Source organism: Caretta caretta, chromosome 7, assembly GCF_965140235.1.
Source record: "Caretta caretta isolate rCarCar2 chromosome 7, rCarCar1.hap1, whole genome shotgun sequence".
Lineage (NCBI taxonomy): Eukaryota > Metazoa > Chordata > Testudines > Cheloniidae > Caretta > Caretta caretta.
The window spans coordinates 63,026,932-63,051,509 of record NC_134212.1 but is presented as its reverse complement, the minus strand read 5'-3'; the positions used below and the strand labels follow the sequence as shown (position 1 = coordinate 63,051,509).

General features: G+C 40.8%; 1 protein-coding gene across 3 annotated transcripts; it reads right to left on the bottom strand.

Moving 5' to 3' along the window:
• Nucleotides 1-4,265: 4,265 nt before the first annotated feature.
• Nucleotides 4,266-21,175, bottom strand: VDAC2 (voltage dependent anion channel 2). 3 transcript variants are annotated; one of them, XM_048857104.2, is made up of 10 exons: nt 21,015-21,174; nt 20,513-20,573; nt 16,579-16,650; nt 14,781-14,830; nt 11,253-11,405; nt 11,117-11,169; nt 10,340-10,567; nt 8,769-8,919; nt 7,685-7,742; nt 4,266-4,825 (listed from the first exon to the last, which is right to left on the bottom strand). In XM_048857104.2, exons 2-10 carry the CDS (start codon nt 20,550-20,552, stop codon nt 4,734-4,736), a joined length of 897 nt encoding a protein of 298 aa, XP_048713061.1. In that variant the 5' UTR covers nt 20,553-20,573; nt 21,015-21,174; the 3' UTR covers nt 4,266-4,733. The 3 variants fall into 3 exon arrangements, with proteins under 3 accessions (XP_048713061.1, XP_048713062.1, XP_048713059.1); XM_048857105.1 differs by lacking the exon at nt 20,513-20,573 and having other exon boundaries at nt 21,015-21,175; XM_048857102.1 differs by lacking the exons at nt 20,513-20,573; nt 21,015-21,174 and adding an exon at nt 20,632-20,773.
• Nucleotides 21,176-24,578: the final 3,403 nt, after the last annotated feature.

Genomic DNA, 24,578 nt, shown 5'->3' with positions numbered 1-24,578 from the left:
AATCCTAACCACTTGTGGTCTTTAAAGATCCCTCTGTACTTTTCATAAGGCAAATAGCTAAGGGAACAGGTGTAACTGTGGCATCCTAACCAAATTCTAATTTATGTAACTACATTGTCTACCTAAATTTTTCTATATAGTTTTAAGTGGCTTGTATTCTTCATCTCCTGATGTGTTGGGTACAGTGTTACAGTTCCTTTCTAGCCCAGAGGTGGCTGCATTTCAGCGGTAAGTAGTATGAGAATCTTCTTAAACAGCAGGTGAAGTTTTTGCTTTAGCCTCTAGAAAGCACTTTAGCACTTTTCAGGATGACAGCAATTCTCCAAAGTGCAATTCCCAGATCATGCAAATAACGTCACACAGGTGCCTAACTTTATGCCCTGTCGAGCAGTCCCATTGTTAGCTTATTGACTTCAGTAGGGCCACCTCCAGCACATGCAGTGAGGCTTTGCAGAAGTAGGACCTAAGTCAATATTTCTAGAACTTCCCCTCTCCCCACATCCAAGATGAAATTGCATCTGCTTCAGTTTACTTCTTTATGGTCCATGGATCAATGGAGAAAACACTGAGGGTCACTGCCATATTCTGAGATGAAGCAGCATTCCTGTTCCACCCCTTGCAGCAAGCACAAGCTGGTTCACCCAGGAATAGAAGCAGGTAAAACACCTGCAGCCTCTTGCCGGTAGTTTCAGCACCTGCTCCTGGGGCGGCTGTTGCCTGAAGCCGTGCACATCCTAGATCTCCAGGTCAGCATGATATAGTCATACAGACAAGACCATAAAACCTAGATATTACTTTTCAATCCAAATTCATACTGTTGAGCAACTAGTCCAGGAAGAAAGCCGAGCAAGCCTGAAATCTTATTTTAAGGTGCAACTCACTAGTTCCACTGCAGCTGCTAACAGGTACATTTTTAACCCATGGGCTTCACACTCTTGGGGAGGAAACGTTCTTTAATAGTTAGAGTAGCAAGCTGGACATTTGAAGTCTATCCCCAGCTTCACCAGCCCACTGGATGTTTGAGGCTCAGTGTTCTTAAAATGCTCAGAGATGCCTGAATGAAAGGAGCTACATGTGGGCAGTCTTGTGTCCATTTCAAGCATAGCAGGTTGCTCAGAAATGGCGAATGCCACAGTACACAAAAATTAAATACACACTATGACACTAGCCCGATTTTCCACAGCTCCTGCACCTGCAAACACATCTAGCAGCAGCTCTTCTCTCCATTGGCTCATTTAGGAACTTCCCCCCTCCCCATGCCCTCACCTCCCAAAAAACATTTCCCTGCATTTTGGCACATTTAGTGTTTAGAAGACCACAAAGTTAGAAATAATTCACAAACAGGACAACAGCATGTAAACTGTGCACAAGGGTCACTATTAAACTGCAAAAAGCCAACAATCTACAGACAAACTAAAACTATATGGGGCAGGCTTAGAATAGCAAAAGCTTCCCAACTTTTTACTGCTTTTTGTTTGACTTTTACACACAGGCAGCTGAGGATTGAAGATCCTAACAACTACTGCCCTGCAATCACAAAAACTTAGTCATACAGCAAAAGAAATCAGTTAACTCAATTTTTAGATTTGTTTTTTTATTTTATTCTGAGCCCAGGTGTGAGGCCAAAACTAAAACAAAGAATGAAGGTATCAAAACCAAGAACCATTTTACTACAGCTGGTAAAATAATGTGTAGTAAATGCTTTATCCAACACATTTAGCACTTGTTCCTGTTCAAGAATCCAGACTCTGGCTTTTGCCAATTTGATCGCTAATTTTTCAGATAAGCGGCATTAACACATGGTTGGTTGCCAATGGTCTGACTGGGACTTAATTCACTTTGATGAGGCCCAATATTTGTGACATGTGATGGTCCCTTCAGTGAGATGTCCACTTCCTCTTTAGGTGGCACTAGAAATAGGAGGGCAAGAACCTTTGACATAAGTGTCTGTATTCATGCCCTTGTTCCCAAGCAAAAATGCCTATTTCCCCACCTCGTTCTGTGAAAGAGCCAGGCCTGCAAAAGTGAATGAGCATGCTGAATCAAACACCGATTTGTATGCATGATTTTGTAGTTATTTGCTCCACTTTCTTTACTACAAAAATAAAACCTCTTTAGAATAGATTCACATCCACCACTGTGCCTGGTAGGCTACTATTTGCCATAAGCAGCACATGGTCACCAATGGAACAGGGGGGCACGAGGCTCACTCTGCGACCGCTGCCTTGTGTGAAGAATGCTCAGCAACAGCCATGGTTGGGACAAAGCAGAGATGAAGCCCTAACACCTAGCCTCCCTCCCCCCATCCATCCATGATTAGAAGGGTCATGTTCTGAAAATTTTAAACTAAGTGATTGCTAATAGTTTCAGGTGTGAGACTAACTCTAGGCCATGCAAGACCTACCATCTCATCCTTCAGTGTGAACATCCTTACTTTACTGAATTATGGTGTGCAAACAGGTTCCGTTCCAACTCTGGGAGGTGGAGACCAAATGTTGCAAGTTCTATATATATATATATCATTATACCCATATATATTAGGGTGACCAGATGTCCCACTTTTATAGGGATAGTCCAGATATTCAGGGTTTTTTCTTATATCTATTACCTCTACACACACCCATCCTGATTTTTCACACATCATCTCTGGTCACTTTAGATACAGGTGCACAAATCCCATTGACACCATGAAGAGTTGCACAGGTATTCAGGAGGGCAGTATTTATCCTGGAGTGTCAGTGGATTTTGTATATTAAAACGTAAAAAGATTAAGAAATTATCCAGCAGAGAGGACTATACTCCCAAGAGCTTAGTCGGTTTTCCCTAAGACCATGTGTGGAGCAGGGAACCCAATGCACACTGAGGGGGGAACTCTTCACTTCTCAGAAAGCTAGCTTGAATATCTGGGAAGTACATCTGAGATTTGGGCTTGGTTCGTTTTGGCATTTAAGGTCTCTCTGTACACTGGTCTATAGCTAAAAGAATTACTGCAAAAGTCAGTCTTTAAACCAGTTTAATGAAAATACAAGGCTTACGTGTATCATCTTAAAGTCACCATGGTAATTGGGGAAGAGTGTAACAAGTTATATGCCTTAGTTCAGCTCTAATCTGATGTTTTATCATCTCCACCTTTCATACCAAGTAATACTCGCTGTAAAATACTCTTATCACAAGAAGAGTAAACGTGCGATTAAAAAAAAAAACAACAAAACAGGAAACCACCCTATTGAAAATGGTGACTAGTAGGAAATGCTAGTAAATATTTAAATAGCTTAAAGTCTACCACATTGCTGTTTAATACCCCAGAACAGATGCTGTCTTCCAGGCTGTTCCTCCCATCTAGTAGTGTAAATTCAGATGTACACCAAGGTGGCTATATGGTTCAAAGCACGTAAAATGTATGCAAGGAGAAGAATTTCCCTGAGACGGCCCCCTGAATGGGGGATGTCTGTTTAACAGCATGTGGACTGCATTTTCTAAATATATGTATATTTATTTACCTTATTTATAAGTCATCGAATTCAGAACTAGAATTGTGACCTTAAAGTCAGACTTTTACATTAGGAGGATCACTGCACATTCATTTCCAGTATCCCTTTTAGCAAGGTTCTCTTCCACTTGGAGCTGTATTTTAATACATAGGAAATCTTTTTAGCACTTGCATTACTGCAACAACTTCAGGAGTTACCACATTTATTCACTGATACTTGCAAAGAACTGTAACATCAAAGGGAAAACGCAAACTTTATCTTCTATTTCTCACTCGAAGGATTAAAAGTAAGTCACTGTATCTTTCACACATTCTAAATAGAAGCTTAACAGTCCTGCTCACATGGCCAGTTGATTGTACTCAGTGGGCCTCCACTCTGCAGCCGTCAGACGCTAGTGGGAGATGTAGGGGGCATTTTTCAAGTCAGATGGTGGAGTGTATTGTACGCTCCAGACCAGCAGGCACAGAGTACCGGACAAAGTTCACTTTGTTCACGGAGGGACAGGAGGACTGGAGAATAGGGAAAGAGGGCCTTGTCATACCACAGCAATAGATTAAGGGTGAGGTTCACTGGCTCCTGAAGGAGTTCCCATCCAACTGTCCTCAGCAGAAGCCTGCTTGCTCCAACATGTGGTCAAAAGGACTGGGCCCAGAATGGAGGAAGTTCATGATCATTGATGGCTGAGGTGTGTGGCATTATAACAATTTTATAAGTAAACTACAGCTCACTGAGCCCTATCAACAGCTAAACTCTTAAAATATTTGGAGGCACAAGTATGTGTGTGTATTTGTTTTATTCATAATTTGAGTTGCCTTGGGATACCAAAAGTATTTCTAATTAAGGTGATTTAACAAAATTGCTGACCTCATTTCAAAACATCCACTGATCCATTTCTCATTCAATGGCAATATCAAAATGTTAAAAGGAACATAAAAACAAACATGCACACAATTGTACAGTTTTCATAAAGGTCTATTTCATTATTTGTGGGTAGCGCATTAAACAGTTAAATACATTTAAATAATGTATAAGTGACTGCACTAATGCAGAATTGATAACTAGATAGGTAACCAATTTAACTAGAAACCAGCTAACAAGTAACTGTCTAAAATACTTTGAATACAGCTCTTGTTCTAGGTCATCCCTCTTGGGGAAAAAAAGCCTGCTGATCACATTGGAAATACATTTTTTAAGGCCGAATTCTTCTGATATCCCTTCCTTGCAGCAGTTTCTCCGGCTGTTTCAAGCTTCCAATTCCAGACCAAGACCAAGTTTATGACCTCCAGAATTGATGCTCTTCCCATCTACCAGGGCGGAGAGTGTAAGCTTCACACCTGTAAGATTAAAACAATCCTGTGTTAACATATAATCTGAAAGTGCTAACCATTGTGTCAATCACAAGTCTAAGTTCAATTATACTCTTTCCAAGGTAGGAAGTAATTCAATAGTAAAGCAAGTTTCTAAAGCAGTTTCCACTTACGTACATCAACTCCATTCAGCTTTTAAAATAAAGTTGTACAAAACTAAGCTGAACAACAATTGTAGGTACCAAATGACTATCTGGGGGCATATAAAATGCAATTAAAAAAAAACACATGCAAATTCTATTTAAGAAGCACGTTTTATATACTGGACTTATGAGATCATTTATTGACTCAAACTAATGTGGAAATGAGCCCTTTCCCACACTGTAGCTCGCACACACAAAAATATGCTATGTATGTGAGATAGCCATTTGGGAAAAGTGCGATGATAGCTTTTCCCCCCCTTAAAGATAGAGGGAGGATTAGAGATACTGCACAAGATGTATTTGCCCAAACAGAACACCAACTGCCATAAACATGAGAAAAAAAACGTGCAATTTTCAAAATGAAGCTACCTTAATCCTAGCTTTTTAAAGAGCAATCAGCAACCAGTAAAATCAGAGATAAGACCTTTGGAGGAAGACAGTGAAGAATGAAAGAGACCATCTTATTTTCATTTGCATCGACTAAAACTATTCCCCCTAACAGAGAGAAAGAATCTGGAAGTCAAGTATTCTTTTGTCTGAGCCCACAAGGATCCCAGTAGGGAAAGAGGCCAGGTTCAGTAAGCTACCGAGTCCCTTCTGACTGCCCTAATAAATTCAAATGACGATCCTGTATACTGAAAGTGATTTAGATTTCACTCCCTTCCCCAAAACCTTGATCAGAACAAAGGAATGCTAACACGAATGAGAGGACTTATAACTCTCTCTAATCGGAGATCCAGTAAGTGTTTTGAAGCAAGCCAGAAAAAAAATACATTAAAACCCAAAAACTTTTCAGGCTTTCTTAATGCATCAGAAAGCAGCACACAGGAAAAAGCCCGTTTTTTTCAGTCGATTGCAAGTCACCTGTAAGGTTAAAAATCTACAAGAAACCCAAATATTTGGAAATACAGAACAGTTAAATATTAAGTTATGTCAACTCTGCCCACCACTTAACAATTCCAACTTCCCTGGTGTACTTCTGCTCCCCCCGCAAGACACAGTGGTGTTTTGGATCACAGATTTAGAAAAAATCCTCCAGCCTGTGCATGCAATATTAACAGCCAATGTACGTATAAAGCTTTCAATTTGTAAGTGTGCCCTACATAGCCCTGGTTTAGAATTGGTTTGATGTCTCCATTGTACACATACTGTATCTGTCACATGGATCATGCACTTGCACATAGAACTGTAAGGAACCCTCTGTACCAGTCAGAATCAGGCCCTTAATAAGGAGTACCAGTTCCTCATTAGGAAAACAGTATGAATGTAGTAAAATTGTTTGCTGAGTAAAGAAGGCACAATCCCGAGGCAATTAAGAATAAAGCATTCTATTTTTAGTAGTGTCTGATAACAGTGTTTGTAAACGGATGGATAAAGCAGTCTGAGTTTCTCAGGGCATTGATATGGAGCAGACTAAGAGCAGCTCAGCTACCTTTAACTGCATGCATGAAGGGTTTGGAATTTCTCATTAGTTTTTAATTCTAACAATTTTCTTGTGCGTTTTTGCAAACTGCAACCTTCCTGAAAGGGTTTCTATCTTTAAGTTATGCGTACAAACAGACTTGTGTCTCGGAATTTCTTTAGTTTTTAAGAGCAGAAAGAGCCATCTCCCTTCTTCTGCCCATATACTTGTCCTAGGATTTCATCCTCCTCCCCCACAAAAGCAGCAACTGCAATCAACCAAGGTATACAGCTGAAATTGAGAGGCATTATCTCTTCTTTCAACTGCAAAGATAAGACAGGACTTATTTCCTAATCAGAGAGATGAGTCCCAATATGTTTTAATATACTAGCAGTTAACTCCGTTTTCTAAACCAGAAGTTGCTTAGTTTCTGAAACAAAACTATGCTGAATGAGTTCGCTCCACAAGACTGCCCCATCCTGTATATGGTGTTAATGCTATTTGGACAGAAGCCGCTCAACCTAAGTCCAAAAACAGGTCAGGTTTTTCTCATGCAAGTCTGGTCTTAATGGTTTAGTTATTCACCATCATGTTTTATAACCAGAAGTGATTTAAACAAACAGCACAAATGGACAATCACTGAGAACATTGTTACCAAGGTATTAACTGAACACAGATAAACTGTGTTAGCTGGTGATCAGAGGATGTATAGGTTACTGTACTTGCTTAATATCTTCATAATAGTTGTAATGCCAATTAGGTCTTCAAAAAACAAAAACAGTTATTTCACTCTGCTGTAAGAAGTTGATTAATGGATACCAGCCAGATAACTGGACATTTTCTAGGAATGATGGTTAGACCTTCCACGATACTACCAACAAAAATGTTCTGGTTAAATTAAGATTACTAGAGCTTGTTGTCATAGCAGCATAACACCACACTGAAAGTTTGGAACACAGCTGAAATCCATCCTACTGGAAAATAAAATGGAGGACACACTTAGCCTAAATATTTTAGAAGTGCCATTGGATTTAGCCAAGCAGAACTCAAACTCAGTACAAGTTTTAGTTTATGGTATGTGAAACTGTTAAAGTACAAGTCAGCTCCAATATAGATTGAAAGGGAGAAAGATGGCAGACACAGTCATTCTAAATAGAGGAAAAAGAAGCAATCAATTTTAACTGGCATTGAGTGTATAGATAAATATTTCAACAGCAGTTCCATGCATAACAACAAGGAATACATGATTGCAGTGAAGTGATTCATTTATAGAATATTTACCTGGCCTCAAGGTCTGGGTGTAACCCACTCCAACTAAACTAGAGTTGTTCACTTTTGCCTGCAACAAAAATGAAAAGCGGAGTAAAACAGCAATTCAAAGAAAACCATGAAAGAATGTTCTTTGCTATAATCCTGTAGTGACTATAACAGCTGTCACCAAGAACAAACACCACAAACTTAAACCAGTTTATATTTTGCAGTAACTTTGCACTTACTGGATACACCCACCCCACGCAAACCATACACATACACCCTTCTTATCCCAGAGGGAAAATAATATATATATATATATATATTTTGAGTGGGCAGGCAGAAATTCACCTTTCAAACTACATTCCAACACAATCCCTGTTACCTGAAATGTTTGTTTAGAACTGTTCTAGGAAGGGAGCCAATTCACCTTTTTTTTTTTTTTTTAAACGCTTCTGGCATTAACTCTATCAGAACAAGCCACAACATCTAATGGTATTCGTTGAAGAAACAGGTTTTCATTGATTCACTCAAATCAAGGAATGGCCATTTAGTTTTACTGGGCTTGTACATTTCTATACTAACCATCATTGTAACGTTCTCACTCAATAGTATGTTCACCAGCACTAGAAGTTCAGGTTTGCAAGACTCTTATTCTAGATCCAATGAAATCTGTTGCACCGACACTACCCACTTCAAAACTGGAGTTAAACTAGAGCAAGCCAAGCTCTATTGTAGATAGGGTGCGACTAGTATAGTAGAGTTCTCAGCATGGGAACCTGGTGCTGTAATCTGAAAAGTGTCTGAACCACCTCTCTAGAGTGATTTAATGTAGTGTGTAAGGCACCGAATTGTGTTACTATAGGCATAGTAAGACGACTTTCCGTAGAAAAAGTAAATCACAGTTACTTTGTTGTATGTACCTAAAGTCACATACTTTACAAGATTTAGTTGTTAACATCTGGGCTATTACAGACTTTTACATTAGTGATACAGAAGAGTAACTGGCATACTTCTTCACCATTCCATATCAATATAGAATATTTATACTACTATAAAAGATATCCAGTTGTATATTTACATAGAGCAAGAAGAAGCTTAAAGCCATACTTACAGAGATAGAAGCAGTGGAATCCAACTGGTATTTAGCTGCAATGCCAAAACGAGTGCTGTTGCTGCCTGCTGTCCAAGCTAGATTTACAGCAGTATCAAGATTGTCGCTCACTTTCTGGTAAATTGAGCCACCAAATTCTGACCCATCATTGCTGCAAGGTATTTGCAAGTGAAATTAAATTACAGGTTTGTGTGTATATTATATATAAAATCCTACACTTACATTTAGCTTTTAAAGTTTTATTCACCTGGGGAATTATTTGTACTTTAAACATGACAATTTATTTTTCCAGTATAAGACATTAAAAAGGAGAGCAGATAAATGTAGCTTGCAAGGCAGAATAAGGTATTTTAGCAGAGTCCATGAAAGAAGCTCACTCCAATAATTATATTGCTAAGGATGATACTAATGTATTCAACTTGCACAATTAAGCTCATAAACACCCTAGGTAAAATCCTGGCTCCATTGAGTTCATCTCAAAAAACTCCCTTTAGTTCTGAAACTAATGAAGAGTATGAAATGTGTGATACAGACATGCAAGTTATAAATCAGAGACAAATATTCAGAAGAATCTTGTGGTTATTGGAAACGATGTTTCTAAGTAGCATTACGGTTAAGAAAAAGGTCAAAGGACATTTTATTCTAGAAAAGCAATACCATTTTCAAATATTTTAATAAACTTTGAAAGCAGTTCACTACAAGTCTGAACAATCCTGTATAAAATGTACTTATATTATCTTAATTCCCCCTTTTTTTTTTTTGGGAGGGGCGGAGAGGGGGAAGAGAGAGTGTGTGATTTGACTCCAGTGAATACAAGTAAGATGCTTCCTACCCTAACACATAGTGGAACCACGCAGATTTAAGTTAACATCACTGAGACATCAGTAATGCACCATTATCACAATCATTCAACCTGAGAATTCTTTTAGGAAAACTATAAATATACAAAAAACAATTAAGGTAGGACCAGGATAGCTAAAAAGCAGAAGTCAGCAGGAAGGTGAGAAAACACATAAAAACTATATGCTTTCCCATGTATGATTAGAATTCATAAACATGAGTGCTTCCTATGTTAAAGTTCCCTTTCAGGGCTAAAGGAAAGGGCTTAAGAATTAAAAGCACTGGCAAAGCATATTTATTTAACGATATCGTGCCAACTGCTAATAACTATTTCCTGTAAGAGATCACAGGGAACAAGTGTATTATTGTAATGCAATTTTCTCAATTGCAAGGAGGGGTCAAGTACTTCAGTCTACTTTGTAAATACAACACTTCAAGTACTGCTTTCTATACTTTGCAAACTACAATGCATATATTACAGAAATTACTTCATGTAACAAAGTAGTTAGAAAACAAGCTATAAACACTAAACTTAGAAAAGAGGTACAGAAGTAATTACTGATCAGGTAAAGAAAATCTCATGTGTTACCCTGGTGAATTTTCTACAAGGTTCTCTCACACAGAGCATATTTGACACTGTATTTCACGAACAAGTGCTATTAATTCAGAATTTGAAACTTATGAATATTCTTACTACAAGCTTCTCAAATACAGTTTTTTTTAATACTTACACGTTAGTATGCAGTTGGAAGTCTCCAGTTTTGTAACCCACAGAGAAGTTATTCCTTGTCAGCTTCGATTTGGCACTATCAAAAGTCATCTGATAACCAGCAAGCCAGCCCTCGTAACCAACGACAGCTGAGCCATGGATTGCAGGTCCAGCAAAATCAAAGTCAACATCACAACCAAGATTTACGCATTCACGTTTATAAGACGACTTAATTTTGCCACTTTTCTTCCTGAAGCAAAGAAATTATTTTTTACAAAGGCTTCATCCTCTATCAGTCTAATTTTTACTAACTTAACCTGCAGTGGGCACACAAAGACCATTAGAGAACAGATGTCAAGTCTGGGCAAGACATAACTGACCAGTCATGGAACCAAAATGCAACAGCCCATTAGAAAGCTGCAGAAAACACAAGGATTATACATTTGAAGAAACTTCTTTACTTCCTTATCCCACCCCAATCTTCCATAACATATTCTCTTATATTTGTGCAAGCAGAGCCCTAACTACTATTCTAACAAATCCAATTCTCTCATTAGGGTGCCAACTATCTTGTTAAGGAGCAAAACATTTTGCTTCAGTGTCCCAAGGAGCCACATTCAAATGTAACAGCCTGGGTTAACAGCAGGAGTTTTGAGCCACCAATTTCAAGCCCTATATATACACACTCTTCATTCACATAGTTATATTAACTTATTAAATATTCATTTGACCTTTACATGCAAAGTTATTCCCCTAAACATGCCAAAAAGTACTCTCTTAACAAAAACAAAACTCTTACCCCGTGTTTGGTGAGAAGGTTGTGTCAAATGTCAGCTTCAAACCTTTGGCAATCTAATTAGGGTAACAAAAGCTATTAGCTCAGATCTACTGGTTAAGTGAAAAAATTAAATGTAAGTAGTATATCAATCTGTTACCTGGTCTTCAATCGCAATTTCTGTTCCCAGAGTATTGTCTGTGTTCCATTTTTCTGTGAAAGTCAGACCATACTCAGCCCATTTGTATTTGGTCTCCAAGCTCCCATTCACTTTCCCCGTGTCTGTGTTTGATGAACCAGCTGTTGTAAATTCCTAATAAGACAGTATAGGTTATTCCTGAGTTGCACACATCCCAGGAAGTCTCACATCATAAAGGTCTTTTTTAACTTAAAAAACCAAACTAAACCATGTACACAACCATAAGGTAGCATTGTCCTGTTCAGCCAGTTTGAGTTATACCCAACCCCCTTTTGTAACAACTTGCTAAAAAGGATCTTCTAGATTTTCAGACTTAACCAGGAAATAGCAGTGTGCGCTCTGACACTGCACAGTTCAAAAATGTAAAACCCAATTCCAAGGCAAGGAAGTCCATTGTGCTATAAGCAACTGAACTATACTGTTCAGCGTAGTTCATGCTTTACACCTCTTTCCGAGGCAATTTATTTCAAGTTATTGTTTCCTTAAAAAGCAGAAAAAAATATTACAAGTACAGAGGTGAGTATGGTGCTCACATTACTGAAGGGATTAATACAGAGGTGGGCAAACTACGGCCCACATCCGGCCCGTGGGACCATCCTGCCCGGCCCTTGAGCTCCCGGCCAGGGAGGCAAGCCCCTGTTCCCTCCCCTTCCCACCGCCCACCCACCTCCCAGGCTTTCCAGTAAGCCAGTCCTGCCACTCTGAGTCAGGGGATGGGGAGCAGGGGGAAGTTTGATAGGCATGGGAGTCCTGGGGGGCCTGTCAGGGGACATTTGGATTGGTTGGAGGTTGGGGGGAAGGGGGGCGGTCAGGGGACAGGGAGCAATTGGATGGGGCAGAGGTTCGGGGGGGGGGGGGTGTCGGTCGGATAGGTGTGGGAGTCCCAGGGGGCCTGTCAGGGGTTTGGGGTATGGATAAGGATCGGGGCAGTCAGGGACAGGGGGGTTGGATAGGGGGTGGGGTCCCAGAGGGGCGGTTAGTGGCTGGGGGTCCTGAGAGGAGGCGATCAGGGAACAAGGAGCAGGGGGGGTTGGGTGGGTAGGAGGGGGGGGGCAGTCAGGGGGGGAAGTCTGAGGGGGGCAGTCAGGGCATGGGAAGTGCGAGGGGGCCACCCTGTTTGGGGAGGCACAGCCTTCCCTACCCATACAGTTTCGCAACCCCGATGTGGCCCCCAGGCCAAAAAGTTTGTCCATCCCTGGATTAATATCACTATTAGAGCCAGGCACAGTGCAGACAGCATCCCAGACAACTCTGCCAACATGCTGTAATCCTCATATAATACTATCATTGTTCCAATCTTTAGTGCCCAAACAGAGACTATCATGCTACAACTGTGGGATGGCTCTACATATACATTTTAAATGAATAAATATTCAAGGACTAGAGGAAGAAATTTTATAGCTGCAATCAAGAAATGATTTGAACGTAAGTCTCTAGATGAAAGGGCAGCACTAGTCCATTGGTTCTTAACTAGGGAGTTTAATAGCCACACTAGTGAGTCAGGACTCCCAAGTAAAAATATAATTATATAGGGAGACTGCCTATGTTTGAGACTGTGACATTAACTGATAGTAAGTTTTATTAACAGACTTCCATTCCTTACACAGAATTATATTTTTTAGATTCGGGACTCTCAGTGGGTAACTGTTACACTAAAAGTTATTTAAAAATAAACATTGCACTTATATTACAAACAGCACCGTAGTTATTAAAATTGAAGGTTATAAACATTGGTTGCCTCTCACTATTTATGCTCTTTACTCTTTGCATCTCTCTTCTTGGAGAATGGAAAGAGTAGTCAATATCTACAGTATTTTGAAAATCTAAAAATAAAACATGGGCACAAGGCTGAAGTACTTGGCTAGCAACTGCTTCAGGGAATATTTGTTAAATAGTCTTTCCACTGCAATTTTATTAATGATATGGAAAAATTTCTGATGGTCTTTGATTGAAAAAAAAAATTACAAATCTAAGTCTAAATTTTGGCCCAAGATATGCCTGGCTGTGGGGCTTATGCACACTAGATGGGTATGAATTCTAAAGCACACCAACATGTTGCACACTAACTGGCCGAGGTAGACCCTAGTAGGGCATATGTATTAGGGAACTTTTATTGCATGGCAGCAGGGTCTATCTGGACCAGTTAATATGCAACACAGTGTGCTGTAGAATTCATATCCCTTTAGTGTGCACTGCTGCACCATGTAGACAAGTCCTGTTTTTCTCTACACCCATTAGAGTTAGCTATCCACTCCTTAAGGTACCATATGCATTTACTGCTACTAGAGGGAGCATTAGTTTTATGAGAAGAGTATGTTTAAACCAAACATTTACCAAACCAAACATTTCTGGAGTATTCTATCAATCTCACCATACACTGAAGGACTATATAGATATTCCTGTAGATACAGGATGTATATGAATGCCAAAATTTGTTGCTAAAGATTTACCTTAGCTACGACAACAAACTTAAAATTGATTAAATGAGGTAGCTTTGTATGAAAAATTAACTTTGACTGAATGATGTTTACTTGCAGCATATTATTTAGCCACTAGATGTCTGTGCAAAACACAGAGTTCCAGAAATGGTAGCAGTCCCTAGTAAACAAGGGTAGAAAAAGTTGGAATTCAAGTTATGAAGAAGCATGTTCCCTGTAGTGGTCAGCTTTTTTCTTTAAGCAATACCTACTGTTTAAGGCAGGCTGATATTCCATAAATCAAGATAAAGGCTGAAGACTATTCGTGATAAATACCTTATGCCTTATCTACACTTAAGAGGGTTTGCCAGTATATCTATACCAGGAGAGCACTGGGGGGGGTGGGGGGGGTGAAAAGAGCAAGCACGCTTCTTTTGCTGGTACAGCTTGAACCTGTTCTCCCAAAGGAATAAATCTGTACCAGAGAAAGGACTTCTTCTGCTGATATAACTATCTATCCTAAAGCTTTTCCCAGCATAGCTATGTTAATCAAGGATGCAACACTGGTGTTAATACACCCCAGAATGGTATTCGCCTTTTTCACAGGTGCATCTCATTGTTGACTCAATTTGTGATCCACTATAACTCCCAAATCCTTTTCAGCAGTACTACCAGGGTCTTGAGAGATTTACATTGAGCACAAACGGAACCAAAGAATATTCACAGAAAGCTAAATTAAATTTCTGTATGGTCGGATATCAATTTTACGTTTAAAAATGGTTCTGCTATTCTTTCATTTTTACACACAAGATGAGTGACAGTCAAAATATACCCTGCTTAGCAACTTTACAAAGACAAAAGAACAACTACTTCTGACTACTGCGTGTCAGCATACATGGCAATGTGATTTATGTTTGGAGATGCAGATCTCTATGGCCCTCTGAAGTGTACTGTGCAGCAAACACCTATCAAAGGACTCTGTCAACTAGCTAACTTTGTCCATAAAAGTTCCCTTTAAAAAGCAGGAAAATTAGAGCACATTAACCAAAAATGCTTTGAATTTAAAACTCACCACCCCACTTGCTGACTTTGTTTTCACGTCCAGTTTCACCAGCCCAAAACCTTAAGAGAAAGTTGAAGTTATTACAGTGTACTTTTTAAAGTGTGTGCATTTTTCTAAGCAAAACTAAAAAGAAAAAAATAGTTCAGCCATTGACCAGAGCAGTATAAATCCTAAGAACCTTGAAACATCTGTAGTCAGTGTGGAATTGAGTAGTTTTCTCTCAAACTTTAAAGTGAATAAAGGAATAGCAAAGGCCTGTTTATTGTACACCAGTGACTATTAGGGAATATTTTCTCAGTTAACTAAATGAAAAGTTTTTTTGTTTCCATCTACTCCACAAATTCAGCTCTGCTTCTCAAAGGCAACCTGCGTCCTTTCTGGCTTTTATGCAGCCACCAGTAAAAGATTCTGCAATCAGAATTTAGCTTGAAGTTTTCTGGTTCACATATCAGCATTAGAATACAGTTCATTCTATAGCACTGCTGAGCCAAGAGAGCTAACAAAGGTTAGGACTCAAATAAGCTAGGAAATACAGTTCCAAATATGCAAAGGGAGTAAATTTAAGAAGGTGCCATTTTTATATTGTCACCCTTCTGGCAATTAGCTGTACTTTATATTATACTAAGCAAATAATTTGATTTATGTTTTTTTTCAGAAATATCATAGCCTCTACTTCTTTGCCACTGTAAGGTTGCTTCCTATCGTAGTTATCTAGCCAAGTCCAATTACATGTCCCAAGAAACAGGTTTCTAAGCTACAGTCTAACAGACCTAAAGTTTCTATATTTGATATTACAGTAGCTCCTGGAAGCCACAGCCAAGACTAGGGTCTCATAGTGCTGCATGTTGTCCAAATACAAAGTTAAAAAAAAAACAACACACACTGAAGAGGTTACAGTCTAAATAAATAAGAGTGTGAGAAAAGAGAGATGATTTAAGCAGAAGACTGGGAACTGAAACACAGATTATGGCCCCAATCCTGCAATAAACTCTGGCAGACTTCTGTGCTCTGCACAGCCCCAGTGAAGTCTATGAGGTTCCAGGGGTCTGCCTAGCAGGAGCTCATTGCAGGACTCTGACCCGCAATGCGATCCCCAACATCACACAGGCATTTTAATACCAGAAAGTCATGATGCTTTAACTATACCTGCTTTAAGCAGCACAACCCCACAAGTGTGAATGCAGTTATACAAGCACAAAAACTACTTTACACTGTATAGCTATTCCAATACAGCACAGGAAACCACCACCAATATATGGCACCTTTACGTCATAACAACTGTGTTCACCCTAGGGATTCATCAATATAATGTGTTTTTTTAAAAAACAGATATAGTTAAAGTCCCATACCTAACCAACAATTATTCCAGTATAACTTTCAAGTGTAGACCAGGCCATAGGAGCTGGGACTTGAACCTCAGTTCTTGATTCCTAGTCAACTGTCTTAACTACAAGACCACACCTTCCTCCCTAGAGTACTACTATAAAATCCATTCCTTCCTTGTTGTTTACATCCTTCAGATATTTACATACTGGTTTCCCCATCTATTAACTTCTAATTAGCCAGTGTGTGTGTCTAATTTTTCTTCAACTCAGTCCCACAAGGTCTCTAACCATTCCGCTGCTCTTGTATGAACTCCCTCCAATTTAATAAAATCTATTAGTTTATCCCAGTGTATACAAGCACACACAAATTAATATTCCAGAACATGTGTAAATTAAAAATGTTAGCTTTGTGTGCTTCAGCAAAGTGACATTTCTTTATATGGCATGGTGTGTGTGTGTTATTTTTTAAGTATTGTTCCTACCATAGCCTTTGTTGAAGATATCTCTGGCAGATTTGCCAAGATCTGCATATGATGGAGGGATTGCCATTGGAGCTGGAAAGATAGAGATAACAGGTATATTAATATTGAAACATATCATATAAAGATAAACTATCTTTAGTTCTAAACCCACTATGCCTTCCAACAAGAACTCATATATAGGACAATTAACAATAGATGGCTCGTACTGCTTTAGTTTATGATACACCTACAGATTTTCATAGAAATAATACTGACTATTTCGAAGTGTCCTGGGTTTACCAAGGTGCAGCATGTTCCTCCCCATGTAGATTCCAACATGGATTTCCCAATGTTTAGTTAAAAAGTGAAATGCTCCATATTTCAGAAATTACAAAAGCTTTCAGAGGAGAAAGATGCCATTCCAAACTGGGAGATGGGAAAGTTGTAGGAAATTGCAATGATATCAACAGACTCTCTGTACTAATCAGGATTCCCATGAGATATTTTTGTTAAGACCCCACAGGATTCCCCCCCCCCTTTTTTTGAAAGGAAACATGCAGGATTGTGTAGCTAGTTTGCATCTACACATAGCCTTGTGTTTTAATACCAGATATCTAACTAAAGGAGAGACATTCAAAAACACTAATAAAGTTATTAAATTCAACAACTGTTCTGATAAGCTTTATAGAAACCCTACACAACCTATACTCGTCAGCTATAAAATATTTGGCTTCTTTGTTGCAAACACCATGTCACTTCTATCATAATTTTTAGTGACATTTGTAGATCTCTGTTATTTTAAAATTTTAAAAAGTATTTAGTTACTCTAGTTAACACGTCCCATTACTAGAAGAGAGAGCTGAGTCTATTCTGTGGTCCAACCTCTCGCTTCTTCATGCTGGCAAGAGTTGGGAGCAGTGCAGAGGGAATGTGATCAGGTCTTGCTGAAGAAGGAACATACCATGTTGCTCTGAAGCAACTTCTGTAACAGAAGCTAGGCTGATGGAATCTAAGTGGAGGTCCCCCAAACCAATGAAAGCTATCAGAAAAGTGAAAGTCAAATAAAGGCTTCTCTTGGGGAAAACATGCAGGCTTAAGCCTTTATAAGCCAGTTGGGGAGGGATTGAGGTGAGGTCAAATGGGTGGAGAAGCACAATAAAGTTCTGATAGGACTTCTCTCTGGCTCGGAGCCTTAGGCAGGTTGGGGTGCCTTGAACACTTGTGGTTACTACTCACTTCTTTCAGACACCCAGGACCACGCAACTCCTCATGTTGGCCTTCAGGATTATCTTTCACTGCCCATTCAACAACTCATCACAATGCAAAGCTGTTATCTCCTTCAATGGGAGCTTTCCCATAAACGTCAACCAGAAAAGGGACACTGTCATTTTGAAATCTAGGGTCACATTTTCATATCGGAAGTGTTTGTATATCCCATCTCCCATGTGAAAGTGCCAAAAACAAAAAGGGAAACTACACAGGGGAAACAGAGAAACTGACTAGAAAAGAAGTGCCGTCAAAAGCACAAAGTATGCAAACAAAGTTCTCTAATCTCATTCAGTTGTAGTAGTGATCTTATGTTACAAATTAATAGATAAAATTTCAGACACGTAATTTTTAAGTTCATGGTGTCTAATGAAGAACTAACACACAGCTGCTTCCAATATTCCACCTGTTTGCCTCCTTGTTGAGTAAAGTGTACAAAGGAATTTACACTTTTACTAATCTGTATGCCAGAACATTCAATTCCTCCATTCTGTTTTGTAGAGGGGAGCACTAAATTGTATTTCATTAGGTTTCAAAGACTAACATCTTATTGAGATGAACAGGACAGCTCACACTTCATTTTTTTTTTAAAGGGGTAAATCAACTCCTGCAGAAGACCATGGGAATTCCACAATGTTGATTTCTGGAAATCTCTCCAAGTCTTAAAGCACATGGGATCAAAGCAAGGTTCAAGCACTCACACTTTTTCAGAATGTTGCTTTGTAATTTTTAAGTACCAGAAATTGCTACTGTAAAGAGAAAACTCAATATTCAGGAACTAGTAACAGTTACGATAATACTTTGTTTTGGGACTTAACATTGCCTTTCTAGGGTGCTAGTAATTATGTCATGTGTACCTGTGTTACTAAATCTCATTTTAGTAGGTTCACCTATAGTCCAGCTATCCCTTAGATAAGTGTTCTAGGCCAGCTTATTATTCTGCAAAATAGTTGTATATCCTGGATGTGGAATAAACTAGGTATTGCATTGAGGCATTCCTTTCTACCTGCCCTTTTAAAAAAGTCATTAATATTTATAGATTAAACAGCAGATCACATACATACAGAAGAATGTTTTAACAGCTCATTTGAAATTGCTTTGATTAAACAAGTTACAAATAATAGACAACTTAAATATAGTTTTAAAAAGCTGCCATAGCAGACTAGTTACCACCTTAAAGAAAGTTAGAAAATGTTTCAATTGTTTATAAATGAACAGCTGTTGTTCCGATTGAGCTATACAAACAATAAAGGAAATGTTGCTGTTTTCCATCCTACTGTGCAGCCAGACTTACAACAACAGCTCTTGTTCGCATTTACCATTTTAAAATAAAGCTAGAAAGTGTTCAGCCATATATTTTGGGGCTTTCTTCCAAACCACCAACACCCAAGGAAAAGCTATGTCTGATTTCATTTTTATAGTAACCTTCAGCATCAAAACATTTTGGCAGTGATAAAGTAAATAAGCCTTTTGTTTTTGTGTAGTACAACTTAAATTCAAAACAACAGTCTCATACTCTGGCAGCAGATTTACGCTAAACAATGCAGATGCCATGGAAAGTTATTAGAGGAGGTAGCAAAAAATTTATAAAATTGCAAGTTAGAAAGATACTAATACAATTATTATGCTAATTCAATTACGGTAACAAACATTTGGGTTGGTACATATAAGTTGCTAAATATTTGTTACATGTCCTACCTGCAAATAAAAGGTGACTATAACTGCATGAATACCACCATGAAGATTGGCCTTATGTCTTAAAATGCAATCTAACCTGCAGGCCTGTAATTTTTAGTCTTATGTTAGTATAGATCAAATGAGGGACCAATAGTTAACATGTGTCCTTGATGCTTTTATAACTATCTTTCCTGTAATGCTACCTTCAATGAAAGAATAATGCTAAGCCCTGTCTGTCATCAACCCTCTACTTCCCTGCCCTCCATTCCAATTAACAAAACCAACCCAAGTGAAGTCAATATTTTTCAATCCAGTCTCAAACTGTCAGTTTCTTTTACTAATTAATATTACCCAGGTAGATTTTAAACATTACACTTATAAATCCTAGACACTTATGAACTGTAAGTTTATGAGGAGAAATCGACTATTTGAACAACCTTGTTCCTGATTGTGACTGATGCAAGTAGCAACTCCACCCTGATGTCTGGCTTCAAGCTATCCCTTTTTCCTTGTGCATTCCTGGAAACATGGGATCAACGGTTGCTCCCAAAAAAACCCAAATTAAATTTTTCCCTTTACCAAAGAAGGAAGATAACTGGTGATTTAACCATCACATAAGAAAACACTATTAACCTACCCTAAAGAAATACAATTAGTGTATAGTGTTACCACAGTACACCTTTCCCTCAAGGTATTCTGTCTAACTCCTTCACACCCTCATATTAAAGACACCTTGAGCAATTCTTAGAGAACGAATGCAAATTTTAAAGTGTCAGAAGGTGGATCGCCTTTTTAGACAGATAGAAACTGTCTTGACACCAACTTTAGGAAGCCTGGATTTTATTCTAAAAGGGTGGCCCTGTAGTGGATGGATGCCTTTTTGAGGAGAATGCTGGGCTGATGTTAGCCCTCTGGGTTCGGGATTCATCGGCCCTTTCCGATCTTACACAGCTACTAACCTTACCACAACGTTATTTAGCTACAGTCTTGCTTCAACTCTTTCCCTACTTACGTCTCGGAGGCGGAGGGATACATGGTGGAGGATAAGTCATAGCTAGGCCAATCTAATGAATCTACAAAGAGGGGGGAAAAACCAACATTGAAGGATGAGTGATGTCTCTCTAGACATACATGCGGAGGCCGCGGGGGCCAGGCTGCCCCGCGACGGACCGGGGAGGCAACGCCCTGGCTGGGAACGGGCTCCCGCCGCAAAGGCCCACAGCCAGACACGCCGCGGCTGCAAGGTGAACGCGGCCATTTTAGGACGCCGCCGGCCGGCCCGCCCGGCCCTCTCGTGGCCCTGCTCTGAGCTGCCATCGCAGCCGCCCTCTCTCCCCCATGTACCCGGCCAGGGCCCCAGCCCGGGCTCCCAGGCAAGTGGCCCGCTACCCTGCATGGCAAAGCGGGACAGGGCTCCATCCCGGGGAGGGACCAGAGGGGCGCGGGCTGGCCCCCCACTCACACAGCCCTCCCGCCCCGCGACCCCAGCCCCGAGGCGGGGCCGGCCCCATCACCTGGCCGGCGGGGCTGTCCGAGGGGAGCCGGGCGGGTCTCGCCGTGAGGGGGCCTCGCTGGCTGCCGCCGCTCGAAGTGGAGGACGAAGTGAAGGAGACACCGACTTGTCGACCCGCCCGCCGCCGCCGCCGCCGCCGCGCAGGACCCCAACGAGCCGGGGCCGCCCCACCAACCGCCTGCCCCGTCGCGGCCCCCGCCTCGGGCAACACCTCACCCTCAGCTGGGACACACCGACCTCACCTCCGGGGTAAAGCTGGGAGCCCGGCGGCGGAGGGCTAAGAGGGGAGGAGACCGCCGCCGAGCAGGCACTGCGAAAGCAACCCCAGGCACGAAGGGGGGGTCCTTTGGGCCGGGCGGGGGCGGGGCCTGCAGGGGCAGAGGAGAGAAGGCGGGGGGAGGGGCGAGAAGCCTGGGGGCCACTCAGGGGAGGGGACGGGGACGGGGACGGGGACGGGGAGAGGCGAGGAGGCTTCGGTTTAGAGGGCTGGTGCTGGCAGGAAGCAGTACGGGAAATACTCAGAGAAGGGGGCTGGGGCAGAGGCGGAGAAGGGGCAGGAGGCGATGCTTGCGAGGAGGAGGAGGAGGGGAGCTGTAGGTGGGAATGGATGTTGAATACTGCGAGACCATATCCCCATCTCCTCTCTCGCGCTCTTGGGATGGGGAAACCATTTTTGGTAGAAATGAGACGGGGGGGGTTGGGGTAATCGACCAACCCTTGCTAACGTGCATCACAGCTGCAAGGTTTCCCAGAATAAGGGCAAGGAGAAATAAGGCACAGGCCTTTGAAAGCATGCATCTGCCCTGTTGTCTCCCCCACATTGATGTGCTGTTGGGGGTGCATTTTTTTTAAATCCACACTGTTTTCTGTCTACGCTACCGCTTGTATTGCTCAGTGGTGTGAATATTCCAACCCCTTACCGACATAAGTGCTAGTGTGTACACAGCACTTCTCCCACCGATATAGCTACCGCCGCTTGTTGGGGGTGGTTTAATTATGTCAACTGGACAGCTTTCTCCAATCAGCATAGAGAGATCGTACAGTAGCACAGGTGCATCGGTACAGCTGAGCTGCTGTAAGCTCTCTAGTGTATACATAGCCTTAGTCTCCAGCTCCTTTGTTTCTGATGTCAGTTTGCAGTAATGCAGCAATAAAGACATAGCAGAAGACTTCCACATCTGGTGGAAAGAAAGTGTGGGTGTGACATGAGGGTTGTACTCAAAATGACTGGTTCAGAGGTGATTGTATGTATGGTAGAGAAAACATCAGAGGACGTATGAAAAATACAAGAGCTGCGTGCCCACACTCAGCAAATATCCATATTGGGGAAACAATCCCCATTCAAAATACTGTTATACACTAGAAATGGTGCAGATGTGCTGCGGTAGTATAGACGCTACAGAGATGGAAGCGGTTCTTTTGTCATTGTAGTAAATTCACATCCGGGAGGTGGTAGCTAGGTGATGGAAGAATTCTTCTGTCGATTAGTGCTGTCCACACTGGGGCTTAGGTCAACTTAACTGTGTTTCTCTGGAGTGAATTTTTTCACTCCCCTGAGCTACCACAGCTAGATCAACCTAACTTTGTAGTGTAGACCAGCCCTGAGCAGGGAATCTAGAGTCAGTTTTAACTCACCAAAACAAGAGGCCTTTGCTGTGTCTTGCATGCTACAGGCCATAGGACCATATGATCTAAGTTTAAGACATGGTAACAAATGTATTCCTATTTAGATAATCAAATGAAGTCAGCATCCAGCCCCCTGCTGTGCAGTTTCGGGGAGATGGGAAAAAAGGTAATTGTGCCATTATGGTGCTATTTTTGAAAGTGCATATGATCAGATTGGCTACTTGTCTCTGAAAAACAGGAAATTGTTGGACTTGGTCAGGGTCTGTCCTTGTTTCTAATTTACTACATGCATAAAAAAGCCTCTGCGTTTTATGCTGCTTTCCTAACTCCTGCATATGGTAGCAACATAAAGGTACCACTAGGCTGCTAAGCAAATGAAACTGACATGTGCCTCAACGATTGCACTCTCACCCCACACCTGGTTCATTGCCACCCTTTCGTTTCAGCTGTCCCTGGTGCACAAATTCTCCCCACCACAGTTTCCAAAGCCTTTTTGTGCACACCTCCCTAACCCTGACACCCCACCAAAACCATCACATGCTCCCCTCCTTCCCTGCTACTGTGGTCCTGGCTTTTTCACTTTGAAAATGTGGGCACCCTATACATAATGTGTGAACATAAAAATAACAAAGCAACTTTCCTTTGTTTCTAAAATACATATTGCCTAGGATTCCTCCCCTACAACTAGTGCTACTGAATACCATGATCTAAGCTGCTAAAAAGCGTCAGTCAAGTCACTGGCACCAAAAGCCAGGAAACTTCTCTTCTTACAGTGCTCATCTGACCACAGAAGAGGTCCCTTTCTAAGAACAGAAAGCAAAGCTAGACTGAGTGTCACATGACTGTTCTGCAGCAGTCAGTCATGCCCGATAACAAACCCCACAGCAGAAATTGCTTAGTCACCAGTACAATATTTGTCCTGGGCTAAGGAACAGTCTGTATGGCATAGCTGGTTCTAAATTCCTATTCCCCTCTAATAGTATTGCCTTTTTAATTTTCTGGGACACAAAATGAGGTCCCACAAGAGAGTATAATTGATTCACTATTATATGATACAGTGGTTAATAATTTATCAGAATATATGGCACTAAAGTAATATTCTGGATTATGGAAAAGAAAGCAGTTTAGGAGCCGGGTCCAGTATATTCCTGTTTGGTATCCATAAACGATGTGCAGAGTTGAACAGCTGAATACAGTTTTCAGGTCCAGCATAAATACATTCACGCTGGAGGACCCAATAAGCTAATACATTTAAATAAAGAAGATGAGCATGTTACAGGAGACAGCCTATTAGTGAGTTAATACCAAATACACAGACCAAAGGAGTGAACAACAATTGGAGAGAGAGAGCGATGGGAGGAGGAAATCAGTGTATTGGAACATTCATTAGAAAGGAGTAGATGTCTTGTTAATTACAAAATGGATTGTGGTATAAATTATATAAATAGTCCATTATTTAAAGCCACAAGTCCACTACTTAAAGAAATAATCAGCCATTATGAACAAACCTCTAATCCACCGACCTGAAATCAGGCTTTTTGAAAAAAAGTTTTAGTTATGATTTGGTTTTATTTTTAGAAATTAGAGACTGTAAGAAATAACTGCCCCACCCATAGGAAATGGTGGTGAATTACTGCTCTTTCAGGAGCAACATAAAGACCAAAGCTGAAGCAAGACCGCACCTGCTTCCCCTTTGTGTCAGCATTCTATTAAGGGTATAAAAAACATGCATTCATCCCTCAGTTCCTCTCTAGCTACAGACACATCCCTTAAGCCAGTGGTTCTCAAACTTTTGTACTGGTGACCCCTTTCGCATAGCAAGTGCAACCCCTCTTATAAATTAAAAACACTTTTTTATATATTTCACACCATTATGAATGCTGGAGGCAAAGTGGGGTTTGAGATGAAGGCTGACAGCTCGTGACCCCCCCCCCATGTA